This window comes from Aspergillus aculeatinus (assembly GCF_003184765.1).
Source record: "Aspergillus aculeatinus CBS 121060 unplaced genomic scaffold BO66scaffold_5, whole genome shotgun sequence".
Lineage (NCBI taxonomy): Eukaryota > Fungi > Ascomycota > Eurotiomycetes > Eurotiales > Aspergillaceae > Aspergillus > Aspergillus aculeatinus.
The window spans coordinates 216,864-235,933 of NW_020291474.1; the positions used below are offsets into that span (position 1 = coordinate 216,864).

A 19,070-nucleotide genomic window follows, 5' to 3' on the forward strand; every position below is an offset into this window, starting at 1 on the left:
TCTCACTACAATCAAGACTGATGATGAAAGGTGGACTCGGGATATGGAAGGTCTCACCACTTATAAGCTCTTCTTCTTCTTCTTACCTAGGCTGTTCCCCACGCCTTCAGGCTTCTTCAAATCCATGCATGTTCTGCCGGGGAAGTGCCGGGGACCATTGGAAAGATGGAGGATAATACCGGACTAGGTACGGAAAGATTATCACGGCAGAACCAAAGAGGTACCTAGCTGCTATAGCCTAAGGAGCTCAGGCCAACTGATTTTGTACATACATACTCGTACTTCGTACTCCGTACATAACTGTGCATCACTTTCTGCCCTCCGATCTGATCAATCCAGCGGGCAATAGCAATTGACATTATAGGTCTACTTTGAAGGAATCCTCCGCAGCACACCAGATCCGATCTTGTCTCGGCATTTCCACCCGTCAAGTTCTGTGAGTGCCCAGTGTTGTGTGATTCGACTGCTAAATCTGGTTAGAGCTTTAATTCACTCTTTCCTTCTTCAACTCTCCTGCAGCTCAGTATTCGTACATCGTACGAAAAGCAAAACGCCAAGTGGAGCAGGAAAGTGGATTCGATCGGCCAAGGGGAGAGGGAAAAAAACGGGCAACTGGTCATCGTCGATAGGCGGCTAGACAGACATCCGCCCGAGGCTGCCACCACCATCTCCAACCGACCGCAACGGCCCAGCAATTGTTCGGCTTTCAAGATGAAAGGCGGCAATAGCTCTAGGAGTGAGTATCTGTAGGTACGGAGTACGGTTGCAACTTGCATAGATACTCTTCTAGCTCATGTCAACAGGTAAGTTAACAATCGGATTGATCTTCTTCTTTCCAGCGTGGTTGGATCGATCGTCCCTGTCTGCTGTGGAACGCCTGCCTGCCTCGCTTGTCACTCGGGGACGCAGCCGGCTTGACATCTCTGAAATTCCGGGACGCCTGTGCAACATCAACGCGTCCCCAATAATGCCTAGGACCTTTTGTTGAGCGCAGTCTCTGCTGCGCCCTCTTTTCCTCTTCCTCTTTCTCTTTCCTTCGACTGACCGGTAATTCTCATACTAATCTTGACTCTGTTCCATATTCCCACTCTTCCATTGTCTCTCTCCACTCCGAATTGTTTACCTTTATCAGTTCAGACCCATCAGCTCCACCGTGCAAAGAAAGCCCTCAGTCTAATCAATCTAGTGGCCCCGGTCGAAAGTGGTGCTACCGTGCTAGTATCCATTGCGCTCCATTATTAGTGGCAGGAACCGCACACTTTGTTTGATTGTTATGGTACGATTCCCAACGCTCCGGCAGAGCTGCGCCATTATTGGATCCGAGTCAAGCCCATATCCACCGAAAACTCTCCTCTACCGGCCTTTTCAGGTACATCGCGGTTCATGGATGGTTTGTCCGTACGGACCAATGGGGGACAGCTGTTGTGTCACCTATCTGTGGCTGCCGCAATACTGGTGCTTTCACATCTGTCACTTGCTGACTTCGACCAGTTTGATTGATTCGGTAGATCAGGAGACGAGCGCCTTCCAGTAGCGCCGGTTGTGTTCACGTATGCTCGCATCCTCAAGCCTGAATGATCCCGGACCGTGCGGTGATCGAAGCCGATCGTCAAGTCGCCTTGCGAAAGCCAGATAGTTCGAATCACTTTTGATTCGCAATTGCATTTAGGGCGGCATCGCGTCTGGACAATCTCTTCAGACTGAGTAGTTAGTGCAAGTAGCAACGAATGTAATTGTTCCAGCAACCATTCAGCAACACGTTCCGGTCGCAGATCGCACCCATAGACTAGTTGTGGACTATGTGTGGCAGGTAAACCTTCTATGACACTCAGCGAGTGTGACGAAATCACTGAATAGGATTTGTGAGCGATAGAAGTGGCCTTGAGGCAGTCTCCAAAGCTCAAGGCTGAACAATCGGCAAACAACAATGACGATCGTCGGTAGATGGTCACTCAATGGAGTTAGTTGAGTGGTCTGCCGGACCGAAAGCAAAAGCCGAGACAGTACCGACCAGGCTGTCCTGGATCCCGGGATTGTCTATCTTGCCCAAGTGTACTCCGTAGTTGAGTGGATTTTGAGAACTTGAAGGAAACTTGGAGATGCGCATGCGCCGGAACTATCGAAAGGCGATCAGCGGCCTAAGGCTAACAATCTGGCCCAGACGGGCAGGCGGCGAGACTCTCAGCTCTTTCTCCGCTCGGCCTTGGACCTTTGACCTTTTGCCCCTCCCCTCCTTCTCTTTCAGCTTCGTTCCCATCCACAGCCCCTTCACCTTGACCAGACAAGAAGGTTTAGGGATTGAAAGTCAAAGCGAGATCCACCATGTGCGCGCAGGGATTTTGTCCATTGCCTCCCCGATGCCATGCCCGACTCCGAAATCCTCATTCACATCTCCGCGCCCGGGACCGTCCGTGACGATGCACGCTATCGGGCTCAAGTCGAGGCCATCCTCGCATTCCAGGCCTCCACCCGCCAAGTGATCACCTTGCGATCGGACAATGACCATACCGATGAAGTGAACACTGCCGACAGCGCACAACTGGCCGCCTCATCGGCGGCAGTAAGATCGACCGCGAACAGCAATAGTGGTGAGGCGGACGATGATAATCGAGAGCCTAACACTGGCTCTTTGCATATACCTCATCGGCAACCAGAAACAATACCAGTCTTGGCCGGGGTCTTTTCACCTGGCCAGCAAACTCAGCACGTCGCCGACTCTCTCGGAACCCCCATTAGTGTGGTTCCAGACTCGCAACCCGAACAAACTCAGCAGGATATCCTCGCCTCGCAAGAGATCAATTCTCCTGTCACTGCCACCGTACGCGCTCACAGATCGTCGCCACCTACAACCGATGTACATACAGCGAAGCGAAGCGGGGTAAATCCTCCAATACCGGAGAGAGAAGAGTATACCAGCTCTCCGGACCGCGTCCGACATGACGCTCCGCCCGTGCGACCCCAGCCCGATCACGCCCCGCAGGAGACAACGTCTCCTGTATCTGTATCGCGTCGCAAATATAATCTGCCACCTATAACAGACGTTCCTCCAGCGAAGCGGAATCGGGTCAGTCCGCCTGGTATACCCGAAAAACAGGGAGATGACGAGCCTCTGCCCGGAAGCCAAAACGAACCAAGTCATAATCAGCCGTGGCATGAGCACGCACAATCCACCCCATCCGTCCCTAATCTCTCTTCAGCACTTGATGCCCCTTGCCACGACACGCCCTCTACGAAAAATGCCCTAGTAACGACGCCCCTCAAGATCCACCCGCCATTACCCCCAGTCTCCAGATTACCCTTCAAAACCCACATCACTCCAACCCTCGCGATGCTAGCCACGCGTCTCCGCTCAGGACGAACGTATACCCCTGTCAAACAAACGCGAGATCTAGACCCCCTCGAACGAGGCTACTGGTTCCTCCACTTGACTCTCGTTCCATCCGAATCCTCGCCGTCACCTACTGTACCCCATGGCAATCCCGTCAGCACCAACACCAGTACAACCTGGGACGTCTCCTTCTTCACCCGCTTCTGGACCTTTTTGTCCGATTTCATCAACAAGGAGGGTCGTGCAGGCTGGGGCGTATGGTGCATTCTCGAGGATGCGCAGCCACCAACATCCCTGAAGGAACCCAAACAATCGACCCCCGGACCCCCCATTTCCTTGCCAGGTGCAGCGGCGGCAGAAACGCAGCGCTTGACGCTCAAAATCTACGCGTGGGGGGAGATTGCCTCGCATATATACCTGCTCTTGTTTCTAGCTAGTGAGCGACGGATCCGGCGCATGGGGGCGCAGTGGCGCGACGGAGGTGATGAGATTATCATAGAGATGCCGTAGCTTCCCCCCCTGGTACTGTAGCAGATCTGACCAGGGAATACTTTTCTTGGACGTAGTTGGCTACATTGGCTATTCACCTACTTCCAGTATATAGATTTCTCTCACTCGATACCCTATATCAATTAAGTTTTCGTTTTCAATCTGAGCTCGAAGATATCATAAGCACATGCACGCAGTGGTTCTTCCAACGTCGGATGGCGAAATTGACCCGCATGTCTTCGCGGCATTCAACCCTTGCCCGCCCCCCTTTCGAAGCATTCATTCGTGTCTTATGATTTCAGGTAAGCCCTAAAGACACTGTCTATTTCCGAGCACTGGGGCAGTCAAGTACATTGTTTGGGTAAATGGCAGCCACCATAGAACAAAGACCTTGTGCCGATACAGTCCAGACAAGACACCGTAACAGGCTCCGCTGAGCCCCTCCGTCTCTGGGAAGAGGCTGAACCAGATATATAGGGCCAACAGCCTTTCTAGGAGCAGCGCCCAAGGCAAGATTTCACCAGCCAGCCCCCGTCCCGCTTTTAGAGCCAATCCTGCCGGATCAACAAGCCTCACTTTACCCAGACAACCCAGCACGTGGGTTTCCAGCATGAAAAGCAAGGAAGTCCACCTCATCATGTTCAGAGACTTAAGTCGCGCCATGATCAGCGGTAGCGAGTCCGTGAGAAGAGTGTGCATCACCAGAAAGAAAAGCACGCGATTCAATCATGTGGCCGAGCTGTTGAGCTGGTAGAAGATATGGTTGAACCAAGTCTCGAAATCCATGTTGTCCGGGTGCGGATCAAAGGTGGACTGAGAGTCGGGAGTAGCAGTGTTACCTGGACTGCGATAAGGTTCGGAAATGTCGGGGAGCATAGGTAATGTAGTCGTGGTGGCGCTGGTGGTGGTGGTGGTGCTGTTGCTGCTGGAGTACCCTTGTGTGGTCTGGCCAAATCGTAGCACATCAGCCACCGCGCGATAAAAATCCAAGTCCAGGTTTCCCTCCGAGGCAAAAATTGCATCGATGAGGGCAACGCCTCTCTGCGCGAGAATATCGCTCTTCTGGTCTGCGAGACGATTGCGTGCGGCCAGAATCGCCAGCCGGAATTTATCGGTCTCAGGGCCTCCGGTGCTATCATTCGAGGCGACGCTGACCTCGAAGCAGAGGATGATCGCGGCCGTGATGCAGAAAGCGGAGTGCGTCCAGACGAAGAAGTCGCCCTCGTTGATGATGGTCTCATGCTCGCGTAGAATGGTCAGTGCAGCGGCAACACATGTTCGTCGGGTGTGCTGATACGAAGAAGAGTGAAATGACAGGAACAAAAATGGGCGGTGGATCATGATGATCTTTTCCGCGGCCGTGATCGCGAGACTGCGTCGTGCGATCCCTAGCCAAGGGATTTCGAGTTCCTTCTCAGCATCGGGTTGTAACAGGAAGCGGGGGAAGCCCTTGACAACGGAGCGCATTCGTTTGTCCAGCAGTAGGACATGAGCATACTGCTCTCGGAGAGGCTTTGGCTGGCCCATCGATCCCAGCCCATCGATCAGTGATGGCATCAGATCTGCAATTTTCCGTAGCGCCCGCACATAGCTACTCACCGTTGGGACTGTTTGCGGCATGTCGGTCAGGTCGTAGTCGTCCGCGTTCAACGGAGATCCCGTAGAGTATTGCGAGGGCGAGATGCTATAGGTATTGGTGAAGGGGATGGCGAAGTGATCTTGAATCAGCATCTGACACCACACGCGCTTTCCCACTTCACGCTGTACGGTCTCGAGCCACGCCTCCTCGGTATCCAGAGATGCTCCGCGCGCCTCTCGTATTCGATGCACTCCCAGACATTCTGCAATACGTACGGCTGCCTTGAATAGGGTGGCGTTCAGCTGACTCCGGCCCAGGTTATGGGCAATTTCAGTGGAGATGACAATCGCCTGCAGCGCATATATCGACATGTCCTCGAGAAAGTGACCGGCATAGAGAGCTTCTAGCATAGCCGTCAGAAAATGATCCGCTGGAGGCATCATGTCTAAGTCGATAGCGACAGCAGCCTTGGCTCGGCTGCTAATGCGCATAGCAAACACGGTCGCTCCAAGAACCGAAAGGTAAAGAGCCATCCACAATGCGTGATCCGTTTCGCCGGTACGCCAAAACTTCTCACACTGTTCGAGAAATGTGGGCGCATGAATGCAGTCATGGTGCCAAGCCATATGGCATAAGTGGAAACGGATAAGCTTCTCTGCACTGGAAGCATCCATACCGAGGTCAAATGAACGTTGAGAAGAGCGCGGAGTTGCTCTGGAGACTACAGGTCGGCTATACTGACACCCACATTTCAGATGTGGAAAGCATCCGGCAGAGTCTCTGCCCCATGCCAGATGCTCGATGGCAGTCACTAATGATGAACCAGCTGGCTCCACCAGCTCAGCATGATACTGTGCTTCATTTGGTCCGGGTGGTAGCGGAGGTTCGGGCACAGGTGGCTGGGGGTCGAGTGAAGGTTCCAGTCCCGTTTGAAGCTGAAAAATTCTATTCCGAACTTTCGATATGATCTGTGGTAGCTCTAGCTTTGCTGTAGCGGATGTAGATTCAAGAAGCAAGTTCAAATCCCCGACCAGTGAGTCGAGGAAGTCTACTTCAGCTCCATGTCGCGCTGCGCTTCGCTGCAACTGCACAATTTCACGAGAGCAGCTGAGCCTCAGTCGACTGCATCGGGTACAGGGGATGGTCTTGCTGCATTTTCGCTTGCTTTTGGTACATTCTAAAGACACGAGTTATTCGCGAGGTCCAATGAACTGGCCCACGGCAAGAGAGAGCCACTTCTACTCACCTCGACATGCTAGAGGCTGGCGTTGTGAGACGCGTCGAGATTGTGTAGGCACAGTCGACATCGACCTGTATCTACCTAAAAACGATAAGAGTCCAGGCAATAAGAACCTTGGAAGTATTATTGGAGATCAGAGAAGCGCAGAAGCGAATGATTAGACCACGGCGCAGCGGGGCAGTCGGTTGTCCGACCCGCACAGAGCATGCACGCACGTGCTGAGTCATCATCATTGTGCACCTCACAAACCTCACAAACAACTCTCTCAACACTACAGTACAAACTCTCACGCCTCCTTTATTTTTATCCCAGATGGCTTCAAGAACTATATCCAATCCGTCTTCATAGCCTACAGGTCGTGACCCCCTTTCTTGACCAACGTCACTGGTCCCTCATACTCCCCTCTTCCCTTGACCACATACATGACCAAACTCAGGATGAAAATAGCCACGAAGATCACCACACTCCAGTTGAAGTTGTCAGCCGCAACAGGAAGCTCACTTGGCCAGAATGACCAGAACAGCGCGAAGAGAACATATATCAATCCAGTGATATTCACAGCCAAACCATAGCGGCCAAGCCCCCAGCGAGCAGGCGGCAGGCTCTCCGGGTGGTAGAGCTTTCGCCAGATCAGACAGCTCATGGAGATGGAATAGGAGAACATGAGCGCGGCTACATTGAGAGATACCACGGCATTGAAAGCGGTCTCAGAGCCAATGTTGATCAAAGCCAAGAGAGCACTGAAAACGCAGGTCAGGATCACCGAATTGACCGGAAGCTTACGCTTCTCGTCCACCTTAGCAGTCCATTTTGAAAACGGCAGTCCAAGATCACGAGCAAAAGAGAATGTTTGCCGAGCGGTGGAGGCGTTGAATAGAATGTTGCTGAGAATCACAGGGATCAAGATAATCGCCATCAGGCCATTGACTCCAGACGTATCAGTTGCCTGCTTGAAGACATAGATCAGAGGATAGCCTGACTCGTCGTTCAGGGCATCCTCGACGGAAGGAGTCGCGAAAAGCATAGTAATTAGCACAATCAACGCCAGGATTGCATTGGCGAAGTATGACCATGTGATTGCAATGGGCACATAACGACCGGCGTCCTTGATTTCCTCCGACATGTGGGCCGTTGCATCCGAACCTAGTGAAGAGGATCAGTCAAGGGTCTTCTTCCTTTGCAGGCGATATTCACTTACTCAGACAGCCATAGATCGCGGAGAGTTGGCCCACCATCACCGTCAACCCCATCGAAGAGAATCCACCAAAGTTCTCGAATTTGGTGAAGACCGCTTCAGCCGACTGCAGGGGAGCCAGGACCCAAAGCGATACCACGATCACAACCCAGCAGAGCACATGTGTAGCGAGCAGGACATTCTGCATGCGGGCCATGAGGCCCGAGGCGTACACGTTGAAGTAATACGCAACCAAGATCATGGCAAAGACAAACAGGGTGCCCTGCCAACCCGTGGCGTCATAGCTAGGGTCTCTGACGCTGATCAGCCCTTGTATGATGGACCCTGTCAAGTAGGAACCGGAGGCCGTGCCTGCTTGCCAGGCAAGGACCGACATCCAACCGGTCACATAACTCAGAAACTTCTGATACCTGGCCGGTGCGAACTCTGAAACCCAATGGTACTGGCCGCCAGACGTGGGAGCCCTAAAAGACCACATATTTAGCTCATCATGAAGGGTTATTAGCTCGGGGTTTCCGATTCCTTACATCGATGCCATCTCAGCCAGGGAAACGATGATGAAGCCGAAACCCACGGTACTCCAGACGTATGACCATAGCATCCCCGCCAGCCCGCCATCCTGCAAACCTTGATAGTTGGACCTGTCTTTCTGTGAACACGAATTCGAACGAAGCCCAAAGCTGAGGCCGTGGATTTCTTACAGCAAGATATATTCCCAGGTGGCTTGCAAAACAGCAGAGAAACTGAGCGCTGCCAGCGGACGGATGTTTCTCTATGAGTTGCATTCTTTAGCAAAGAATAGACAATTTGCAAGTGATGCTGATGGCACTCACCTTGAACTGCTGAGCCTTGCCCATGCGATCCATCTCCGTCATATCATAACGTGTTCCCTTGACTTCATCCACATCGTTGACTTCATTGACCTCCATGCTCTGGAAGCCGGTCACCACAGGCTCCTTCATGCTGTATTGTTGCAGATCTTGTTGATTGGCCATAGGATCAGGTTGCTTGAAAGCTCAGGAAGGAGAAGACATGGAGGGAGCAGAAGGAGGGGGTCACGACCCAAAGAAATTTCATATCAATGACGACCGGAGACTGCGGGGGAGAAATTCGGACAAGGAATCAGGGAAAGGGGCAAATCACGCCAGCGCCAGGCAAATTTGCCTGAGACCGTTCTCCGTACCGGGGTTACGCAAGTTAAGGTAGACAAAGGACTGTGTTGCAGGACTAACGAGTTTAGTGGCACTAAAACCTCGCCTGCGCACGCCTCGATATCAACTAGCAACGGTCCGTCCGGCGGAGCAATTTCTGATCCCTGCACTCGCTAATCAACAATAAAATACTAGATTAACATGCTTATCTTGATTGGGATAGGCTTAGCCTACTTGTCTCTCAGTCTCCACCTGAAGATTAGTCTCGACCTTCCCTTATCTACTACCACCGCTCTTTTTCCACCTCGGCACAAAATCGCGGTCGGTGCTAGTTTCTTAGGGTTCGGCCAACTGCCTTTTAGATGCCGCCAAGACTAATCCATGCATCGTCTGAGTACTTCGAGCGTATGCCACATTTCAGCCACGCTGCATCCTGAATTTCGAACGCTTGAGGGGACCAGCGGACCTAACCAGGGGGAGTCGCAGGTTTTGACCTACCATAAATCGTATCGGCACTTTGCCCTGAGGTCGGCTCCCGCGAGGATGCTTGCTCGACTTCATAGAATCCACCCCAGCGTGGCATCCTCCTCTTCGTCTACTCATGCGTTCCTCTTTCTAAGGCTGTAATATTCTCATGACCTATACCAGCTTGCCTCCGGGCATCTCGCCGCCTTTGGCGGAGAACAATGCCCACAACCATACCGGGCTAATCATCATCTTCGCAAGCGTGTGTCTTTTCCTAGTCCTCAGCTCACTAGCCATGCGCGTCTACGCAACGACGCAGCGGTCGATGGCATTGAGCGATGACTACCTTCTAGGGGTTGCAGTGGTACGGAATTGTTGTCTCTGTTTGTTCAGTCCTTGATCCACCTCTAATGCCAGCACACGTCAAGCCAGGCAGTCGCCATCGCGCAAATAAGTGTCGTTCTCTACCAAACGCACCTAGGCTGGGGAAAGAGCTCCGAACTCCTCGACCAATCCAGCACCGAGAGAATGGACAAGGTATAGCATGTTGTCATTCCCCTCCAAAATGCGGACCATCACTGAACCCGAGTGATTGCCAGAGCGCATACGCCTCCGACCTGCTCTACCTCATTGTCCTCGGCCTCTCCAAATGCTGCACCAGTCTTCTATACCAACACCTGACCACTCACGCGGCTCGCTGGATCCCACGCAGTCTCTTGGGTGTGTCCATCATCTGGACAATAGTATCAGTCATCCTCATCGGGATCCGCTGCAGCAGGACCCAACCATGGACCGACATCAACGACAAATGCCGCAGTCTAGTCAGTGCTTTTATCATCCCATCCCATCCCATCCCCAACCCCAGAATCCCTCAAATCCGAACCTCCCCAAACCTAACCCTCCCCAAATCCCACAGCAACCCCACTGGACAGCAACCACCGCCCTGGACATCCTCCTCGAAATCCTCCTATTCATCTACCCCATCAAACTAATCTACAGTCTCCGACTTCGCCGATCCCGCAAACTGACCGTTCTCTCCCTCCTCGGCAGCCGAGGAATGTACGTTCTCTCCACAACCTGACTCGATGACCATATCCACACCCCATCCATCCATCCTTCACTCCAAAACACCCCCCATAACCCCCCTTTCTCGCAAAAGCAGCACTGACAAGTGAAAACAATGTAGCCTCCTCATCCCCCTAACAACCATCCACTACCGCACCCTCCTCACCCAACTCCACTCCCCGAACCCAACCCTCGAAGCCTCCACCCCGACCATCCTAAGAGAACTCTACCTCGCCACCAGCATCCTCCTCCTCACCCTCTCCTCCTTCAAGATGTTGATCGCCGTCTACGAGGACGACGACGGCCTCGCCTATTACACAAGCGACGGCGGCGCCCACAACAGCAAATCCCGGCACCAGAACACGACCAGGAAGACGCGGGACGGGGGTGGTTCCCGCTCGTCGAAGCACATTACCACGAAAGGACCCCGCGGCGGTCTGCAAGAGGGTCGGGATTACAGTACTGATGGCACTGGTGGTGATGGTGGTGGTGGTGGTGGTGATACCATCGAGGAGGAGCCGATCCTGGGGCGCCATGCCTGGGGCGGTCAGCAGCAGCTGGGGGTGATGGGGATGGGGATTCGGAAGGACGTGCAGATTGAGGTGACGAGTGAGGTGGTCATAGAGTTGGAGGAGCGGGGGGTTGACGATCAGGGTGAGAGGGATAATTCTAGGAGGGGCGAGTCACGCGGCAGTGGGAGTGACTCGTACAATCTGGCGGGCGAGGGTGGACATGCTCGTCCGAATCACCTTGCTGGGAGGATTGGGGGTGCTGGCGCAGCAGGGTGGAAGAGGGATAGCAGTGGGAGGTTCTCTGAAAGGTTCGGGGGGATTTAGCGTCGGCGGATCGGCCTCGTCGGGCTTCTGCCGTAAGTAGAATCTCGCTGGAAGGGCATTCTATAAGAACTACACTTCGAAAGTTGGGCTATTTCCTGTATTCCAATCCTGCCTCGTGCCGTCGCTCGATGGGAAAGTATAGAACAGTACCTGAACTACGGAGCGGAAATCGACGATATCATGATAAAGCTTCAGACCAGAAGCCTGACTTGGGCTGTTGAAGAATTACCCATACTTACATGTTACTAAAATAGAGAAATGGTCCGAGGAGAGATGAACGCATACCAATTCCATTAAATAACGACCATCGAGCAGCATTGGCTCAACCCGAGAGAGACGGAAGTATGATACAACTCAGCAATGCCGATGCTAGGAAACTGTTTTTCGATCCCAGATGAGTAAACTGTACCACCATAACTGAAACCCCAAACTACCTGCTGCGTCGAAACCAGTTTTTGACCTGCAAATGGAGAAGAAAGCGAGAAAAAGAGACAAGAACCCCTTGAGAAATACAATACAGACGCAACGAAGCCGAGACTAAATCGAAAGGTTTAAATGCAGTAGAAAGCCAACGCCAAATTGTTACAAGGTGGGCTAATTTCCTCAGTAATTCAACTCCCCACTGCCGGCACCGCCAACGGCATCAAGATCCTCGTAGCTCTTCAGACTGCGGCCTTGAACAGCCTCGCGCGGACCCATACCTTGTTGCGCCCCACTGGCATCGGGGAAGTTGCCGCCCCCTAACATAGCAGCCGCAGCGGGGTGGCCAGCAGGAATGTATGGGGCTCCAGAACTGGCCGGCAGACGACCTCCCGCTCCATAGATATTAGACATACCACGGATCGGGCTCAAGCGGCCAATGCCACCTGCTTGTGCACCATGTCGGTTACCTCGGCGATCGTAAGGTCCGGTGCGATTGTTGTAGCGACCACCACCACGACGCACAACTCCGGGCTGATGCAAGCCATGGCCATCACCAGGAACTATACCATTTCCGCTCCAGGATGAGTTGTTGACACCCATGAACCCGGGCAATCCAGAGCCAGGGAGACCCTGGAAACCTGGGGGCACACCACCACTGCCTGCGAAATGTGCCGGCATTGATGCCAGGCTGAACCCGCGGGGAGTACCCGCCTGACCTTGTCCAGTGCCCAAGGGGAAATGACCGTTGCTGTTGGCATCCGAGCGGGAAGGCGCGATGCGAGCGGGATCGAGCACGTAGGCATTGACCAAAGCAAGCTATGACTTGTTAGCGACACCTTAACCCACGGGGAATAGAAGCACTTACGTCGCTGCGAATGTTTTCATACCACTCAGTGTGACGCTTCTCGACGTGCTTACGCCAGAAATGATCCGCTTTGAACAGCTTCGTGCACTCAGGAACCTTGCATCGGTACTTTGACTCGTCCTCTTGCTTCATGGACTTGCTCAGCTCCTCCTCCAGGGCCTCGTCAACTGGCTTGCCGCCTAACTTCGCAATGTCCACATTTTCAGGCTCAAGGATTTGCAGGAGCTTGTCTTCAAAGGTCCTAACCCAGTTAAAGGCTCGCTGAAGCTGTTGTTCGGACTTGGAGCTGTATCGTTGAGACCGTCTTTCCTCCACAGCGGGCGGCTGTTCCTCGCCCTCCTCGCTTGGCTCTTTCTTTTTGACGGGGAACGGCTGCCCCAGTGCACTAGCTCGAGCGACAGCTTTGGACTGTGTTGTCAGACCAGCACGTGGGCGACGAAGATGTCCACCTGGACATTTCCGGGCAAGCTCGTGGACTGAGTCGCATTCAAAGACACAGAAGAAGCAGAAATTGTAGACTCTTCGAAGGTACTCCACCATCAAATCCAATTTCTTCTTCTTGGCCAGAAGTTCCTCGTCATCCACGTCGTCATCTTCCCATCCCTCCCGCTCCTCTCCTTCTTCGGCCTCGCCCTCATCGATATCATCAGCATCGTAATCGGACTTCCTCTTCTTAACGCTAACGGGGCCAGTCACAGGGGGCTGTAGCCATCCCTTGCCGCGCAGATCTTCGACTCTCTCCTCAATCCGGGTGAATCCATCCGCATGAGCCCCCATCTCCGCGTCCAATCTAGAAACCAATCTCCTGGCCAGCTCCAAATCCCGAGAGATGCGCTCGGGGGATGAGAACAGGTCCCACAAAGCCTTCTTGCGGGGTTGCGATGGGGGCACATGTACACCGACATGGCAGACAAAATCACCGTGAACTTCGTCGTGGATTGTTTTGTCATTAATAGCTTCGAGGGCTTTCTCAGCGGCCGACACGGTCACGTTTCCGTTGGAGTTGCTATCCTGATCCATCTCTTCACCTTCTTCTTCGCGCCCATCGCCTCTTTCAACGATGGGAACATCAGGAGCTGGGTGAAGCATGATCCAACCCATCCGATGATACTTCTTGGAAGGATTAGGGTCACTTAGACTGAGCCATTTGAAACCTCCGTCTGATTCCCCAAGGTGCTCCTTGCAAAATTCTTCGATTTTGACACGACTCACATTAGGAGCCAAGGTCTTGATCAGTAAGGCTGACTGGGATAACGCCTCATCCCGTAGGTCGCCGCCTCTGGCTGGGAGCAAATCCAAGACACCCAACGTCTCGCCAACAGCAGTTGTTTCGCCCTCTTCTTTCTCGATTACACCGCCGGCTCCGTCGCTCTCGCTCTTGTAGATACCTTCCAAAGTGAACTCATCGAAGATGCCGGTATCAAGATCGTTCTCCCATTGCTCATAAGCGCTCATGCGGAAGTCCATCAATCGGCGACGGAGAGGCTCTCGCACTTCCGGGACATATCGCTCTTTGAACCATTCCTCGTTGCGATGATGTTGAACGAAAGTGCGGGCCATCTTGGCTTGAAGGTCAACTTTGTAGGCGTCGTAAGCAGCTTGGATTTGTGCCCTTTCTCTGTCTCTGTCTTCGCGAGCCTCGCGTTCTCCTTTGACGCGATCCGATGGGCGTCTGCCACCGTGCTTAGCGCGTTCCTTCTCTTCCTTGATTGCCTGCTCCGCCCTCCACCATTCTGCAAACCAATTGAATCCAACTTGGAAGTCCAGGTTGAGAGGGTTAGGCAGAGGATTTGTGGGAATCGGGCGCTTGCCGGAATCCTGCCCCGGGACATAGCGATCGATGTTGGCGACATTGGGCGACGGCGCAGAACGACGGTCGTCACGCTCACGCGCGGCATGCTCGCGGGACGCGCCGTAATAATCGTCTCGTGGAGCACGACGGTCGACCGGTTCATAGCGATCGATCATGGCAGGCGAACGAGAGCGGCCGCGACCCCGACGGCGGTCTTGAGACACTAATAAGTTCAAGATGTTATCAGTAGGCCGTGTGACTAAACAGACGACCAGAATCTTTCCACTTACCAGGCGATCTGCGGCGATACGAATCGACTGGTGCACGGGTGGCGTAAGGATCGCCGCCATCACGGCTTCTCCCGGGAGAGCCGAAAGTGTCATATGCATCCATCACAGCGATACCCTGAAGGGAATATCGGACAGTCCGACACTGGAAGTCACTTCGGGTGAATGGTCCGGGTGGTGAGAATGGCAGAACAGGTCGCGAGTTGACCCAAAAGTGGGAGGGACAATGGATAAGCTAAGATGCGACATCATCGGATTAGAGTACGTCCTTCACTTGTAAGAGTGTCTCAAGGGCGGGACAATGATGATGGTTTGAAGGGACAAGGCGGGAAATGAAAGGATGAGGACGAGGCTGTAGGCCCTAAAATGGCCAGGGGACGAGGAAGAGGCATTGTTTTTCTTTGTAAAAGAGACAAGAGCGAGCCAGAGAAGAGAGAGAAATAAGCAGGGCGCTCACGCGAGCCAGACAACGATTGGAGGAAATGGGAGCACAATATGGACAAGAGCACAGATGATGGTCTCGAGGGCCGATCACGGCGCGACGCGACGATGAGGAAGTAAAGCTTTGAAAGAAAGAAAATCGCAGGCACAAGTGAAGATAATTGGCTTGATCGAAACTCGATGAATTTTGATTGAGAGATTGATGAGAATGAGCGCAGGGTATTTGTGGAGGGGTGGGGGGGGAGGAGATGAAAGACAAAGGCGATACGGAAGAGGATAGACTGAGCACGATAAGAGAGTAATAAGGCAAGGCAGGCAACCTACACGAGAAGCCTTGGAACGGAGAGGTCTGGATAGTCCACTTGAGAGAGCGAATTGGCGCAACAGACGTCCAACCCGATGAGAAGATCAGATGGAACGAGATAAGCAAACTCGCAACAGAGCTGAATAGTGATGCGGATCAATCGGTGTGGGGGGGGGGAGGGAGAGGAAAGCTGGAGAGGAAAGGAAGGAGGAAAGAAGGGGAGGGAGAACGATGGAGAAAGATGAGGCTGGAAGCCCAGAGGATGAATTACCACTAATCTGCATTCGGACTAGTTTGTCTGAGGCCTGAGGCCGGTGGCCTGTGACAGCGCGCGCCACTTTAAAATAGAAACGAAGCCCCCGAGTCCAAGATAAGATACTTATCAAGTTCGATCACTCAAAATGCTTCCCTCGAAATGCTTCCCTCGAAATGCCTCTTTACTCATAATTCAACTCAAATTTCAAGCTGCGTCTATAAGTACTCTAAATCATATTCAGAAGGCAGTGACGTCTCTCACGTTCTAGCTCTCTAGCTCTCGCGTCCTGGATATCCAGAGATCAAGCAGTATCCGATTTGGAACTGACAGAAATATCGAGATAAAACTGGTAAAACTGGTAACTGGCATATTTGTACATAACTAGCATGGGAATCATCCGTCGAAAATCACAAGCCGGATCAAATACCAGAATTGGTCGAACCATCAGCTGGCCATGGATGAAGGACAACGAATCGAGTTCGTGGGAAAGACCTGGGTGAAGGAACCCTGCGTCTGGCTTGAGTCGGACACGAGAGTCTGGACGTCCCAATTGACAACAGTCAGATCACCACTGTTGACACTCTTCCAACCAGCTCGCGCTTTACCAGGTACAGACCACTCTTTAACTACCAACCATCGACCCCAAAACCACTCCGCGCCGAGGCAAGATCAAGTGAAATAGCAGGTTTGGTCAAGGAAATTTTAAGCCATCCATGACGGTCGCAAATACAAAGTTGTCAATAACATTTGGGGTACCCGTCGATAGGACTGGATAGCAGTCTGTATAAAGCGCTGCCATCGACTGTAAGAATTTAGACCTCCAATGGAAAGACGCTGGGTCATGTAGCATCAGCAGTGGCATGAACAACATAATCCCTTCATAATTCGGAAACCGTGCACCGTCCCGAGAGAGAGAAAAAGGAAAATAACAGAACATAATCATCTCACACATGCATTCCTGACAGGCTGAACATCATCAGATGTAAGGGGTGGTGGTAAAAATACTTCGTGCCAGCATAACGATATAAACAAACATAAGTAGAAAGGTGGCGTGAGGAAGAATGGAAGAAGAAAATTGCGACAACAGAGATAATGGTATGAACGTAAACATGTGCACATCGCTGGGTGGTTCAAGCGAAGGGGTTGTAATATAAAGAAGAAAAAAAAAGGGAAAACAAGCAAAAACAACTGTCCGTAAATCCATGATAATGATTAGAAGAGAGCACGAGCTGGCGGCCTAGAACGGCAAAATATTCAGCCGTCCTCGTCAGACAGCTCAGCAGATTCGTTCTCGCTCTCCTCGGCACTTGTGCTCGCTTTCGCGGCGACAGTCTTGACCTTCTTGGGATTGGCATTTTCATCGTTGACGTCGCTCGACTTGCGCTTCTGCGCTGTGGGGGAGGTGGTCCCCACTGATTTCGTAGCATTGCTGTCAATGTTCTCCTGCCCAGAAGCCACGGCGCCGGCTGATTGCTTTTTCTCCATTGCAGCAACCTCATCGGCTGTTAAAAAGCGTCCACCGGGGCCTCTAGGACGCCGCATGGCATGATTGTGGCGCGACTCGTGCAAGTAAGGCTTGCGTCCCTTCGAGGTCAGTCGCAATTGCTCCTCCAGCTTCTGTCGGGCCACCCGGCGCTTCAGGATGCGGTGAAATTGCTTCGCATTCACATACAGTGGGGATTCATCCCCGCCACCGGCAACCATATCAGGAGAAGCCTGGCTTTGCTGAATTTGAGGTTGGGGCGGAGCCACCATGGCCGGCGGCACGGAAGGTCGGCCAACGTGGTTAAGAACAGGCTGCGCACTCGGGACGTGAGGACTGCCCACATGGCTCATGCGACGCTGCTGCAACTGTGCACTCTGGGACATCGGTACTTGAGGTCCCATCGAGGCCATTTGACCCGATATTTGAGGGGGGGAACGAGGGTTCCGATCACTCTTAACCTGAACACCAGCCATGCGTGGAGATCCCCGAGGGCCAGGTCCCATCTGACCCGGCATCGAGTCTTGATGGATGGGATAGAATGGGCCCGATGCTGCAGCCGTCGCCATGGCAGCCGCCTGGGTGGGTGAAATTCCATACGTTTGCGGCATCGCAGCTGCGACGCCGTACGATTGGGGAAAGTTCATCTGCTGATGTACTGATCCAGGAGCATTTTGCGGTTGCTGGTAGTGAGACTGTGAGGGAACGATTGGGGAGGCCTGGTGTGTAGGATGAGCTTGTTGCATGTGTGCCTGGGGGTTAGTGGGAGAAGTCATTGACCCTACAGCGGGACCTGCATTCGGGGGCGCTGTCTGGTAAGGGGCAGCGATGTGAGACGGGGCATGGGGATGCTGCCCGTGGGGCTGTTGATATTGCGGAGGATATTCCATCGTGAAGTCGCGACGAGCTTGTCGCGCTTCCAATCAATGAGGATTGATCGAGCGCCCTGGCTGTCAGGAACCAGCTAGTCAGAACCAATGATACTACAAAGACGAGACGGTTGACAGGAGCTCAGTTGTCGGAGACCAGGTTGGTAATGGTCAAGGGACAATGATAGGTCGTGAAGCAACAGTTGCACTTGGAGAAGATTACGGTCGTGCACAGAAAAATAAAGGCGGCCGCAAATAGTCTGTGGTCGTGACTGATGATTCGACGAGTTAAATGCGGAAGGTCTGCGGATTCTTGTTATAGTGTCAGCATGAAGCGCAGCACCAGCCGGTCACTGGATTCGGAGTGGGTGGGGTGGATGGGGGAAGAGAAAGGCGCTTGCACCTGGGCGCGTACCTCCGCTTTTGTTTTGCCAATACACTCGAGACGTCGACAAGAGGTGACTGGGCAAGGTTGAACGCTTGTTTGTCCAAATTTCTCCAAGCGACTTTCTCCGGCGGTTCAGTGTCTTTTGTGGAAATCTTTTTTACGTTCTCCTCCGAGTGTAACGTGGTTGGGCTTCGATGCAGCGAACCAGGGTGTCCTCGATAAAATGTTGCACTTGATGCGTTGTCAGACAAAGCGCAATCGCTTCGGTGATAGCGCAGAGGTATATCTCCAGCACAACAGAGACCAAAAAAAATAAACGGGAAAAAATAAATGCTACGCAGTATAATAAGACGACAACTGGCTGCGCAGTTCCCAGAGTCAGTCAGTCGGACTGCTTGCTTGGCCACGTCCGTCTTGAGGCGGTGCTAGCAGCGTGGTCAGCTTCTCAGTCGCGACCCGGTAGTGCGGGCTAAGGCTAGTCCACGGGTCCCCGGAACTATAATGCGGCGTGGGACGCGCTGATGTCAGGATGCGCCTGAAGGGGGGCTTGCACGGCTTTCTCAGCTACAGCACACAATTAGCATCGATCATCTCCACAAACCAAGATTTCGGCT

At 52.9% G+C, this 19,070-nt stretch overlaps 6 protein-coding genes across 6 annotated transcripts; 2 read left to right on the plus strand and 4 right to left on the minus strand.

The window, feature by feature from the left end:
* The first annotated feature begins 2,258 nt into the window (after positions 1–2,258).
* On the plus strand, positions 2,259–3,938 carry BO66DRAFT_388512 (uncharacterized protein). Its single transcript, XM_025646580.1, has one exon. It carries the CDS (start codon positions 2,363–2,365, stop codon positions 3,836–3,838), a length of 1,476 nt encoding a protein of 491 aa, XP_025507693.1. The 5' UTR covers positions 2,259–2,362; the 3' UTR covers positions 3,839–3,938.
* A 605-nt stretch (positions 3,939–4,543) lies between these two features.
* Positions 4,544–6,703, minus strand: BO66DRAFT_314020 (uncharacterized protein; the record flags this gene model as incomplete). Its single annotated transcript, XM_025643414.1, has 2 exons — positions 4,544–6,573; positions 6,643–6,703. The coding sequence occupies 2 exons, from the start codon at positions 6,701–6,703 to the stop codon at positions 4,544–4,546; spliced, it is 2,091 nt and encodes a 696-aa protein (XP_025507694.1).
* Positions 6,704–6,774: 71 nt separating this feature from the next.
* Positions 6,775–9,017, minus strand: BO66DRAFT_468295 (amino acid transporter). The gene is made up of 5 exons (XM_025652640.1): positions 8,665–9,017; positions 8,533–8,603; positions 8,359–8,472; positions 7,835–8,295; positions 6,775–7,779 (listed from the first exon to the last, which is right to left on the minus strand). The coding sequence occupies exons 1-5, from the start codon at positions 8,824–8,826 to the stop codon at positions 6,986–6,988; spliced, it is 1,602 nt and encodes a 533-aa protein (XP_025507695.1). The 5' UTR covers positions 8,827–9,017; the 3' UTR covers positions 6,775–6,985.
* Positions 9,018–9,616: 599 nt separating this feature from the next.
* On the plus strand, positions 9,617–11,522 carry BO66DRAFT_468296 (uncharacterized protein; the record flags this gene model as incomplete). Its single annotated transcript, XM_025652641.1, has 5 exons — positions 9,617–9,811; positions 9,880–9,984; positions 10,047–10,268; positions 10,364–10,506; positions 10,634–11,522. 5 exons carry the CDS (start codon positions 9,617–9,619, stop codon positions 11,346–11,348), a joined length of 1,380 nt encoding a protein of 459 aa, XP_025507696.1. The 3' UTR covers positions 11,349–11,522.
* Positions 11,523–11,951: 429 nt separating this feature from the next.
* BO66DRAFT_398279 (putative arsenite resistance protein Ars2) lies at positions 11,952–14,821 on the minus strand (the record flags this gene model as incomplete). Its single annotated transcript, XM_025648633.1, has 3 exons — positions 11,952–12,587; positions 12,637–14,651; positions 14,719–14,821. 3 exons carry the CDS (start codon positions 14,819–14,821, stop codon positions 11,952–11,954), a joined length of 2,754 nt encoding a protein of 917 aa, XP_025507697.1.
* Positions 14,822–16,819: 1,998 nt separating this feature from the next.
* Positions 16,820–18,582, minus strand: hapB (transcription activator HAP2). Its single transcript, XM_025642323.1, has 2 exons — positions 18,472–18,582; positions 16,820–18,380 (listed from the first exon to the last, which is right to left on the minus strand). The coding sequence occupies exon 2, from the start codon at positions 18,087–18,089 to the stop codon at positions 16,971–16,973; it is 1,119 nt and encodes a 372-aa protein (XP_025507698.1). The 5' UTR covers positions 18,090–18,380; positions 18,472–18,582; the 3' UTR covers positions 16,820–16,970.
* Between the last annotated feature and the right edge of the window lie 488 nt (positions 18,583–19,070).

Bases quoted from the DNA above. Each gene is read 5' to 3' on its own strand.
- BO66DRAFT_388512 (XM_025646580.1), top strand. From the start codon at position 2,363: ATGCCCGACTCCGAAATCCTCATTCACATCTCCGCGCCCGGGACCGTC.
- BO66DRAFT_468295 (XM_025652640.1), bottom strand. From the start codon at position 8,826: ATGGCCAATCAACAAGATCTGCAACAATACAGCATGAAGGAGCCTGTG. The intron at 8,604-8,664 runs GTGAGTGCCATC...TGCAACTCATAG, and splicing joins GCAAGGCTCAGCAGTTCAAG to AGAAACATCCGTCCGCTGGC. The intron at 8,296-8,358 runs GTAAGGAATCGG...GTGGTCTTTTAG, and splicing joins CTGGCTGAGATGGCATCGAT to GGCTCCCACGTCTGGCGGCC.
- hapB (XM_025642323.1), bottom strand. From the start codon at position 18,089: ATGGAATATCCTCCGCAATATCAACAGCCCCACGGGCAGCATCCCCAT.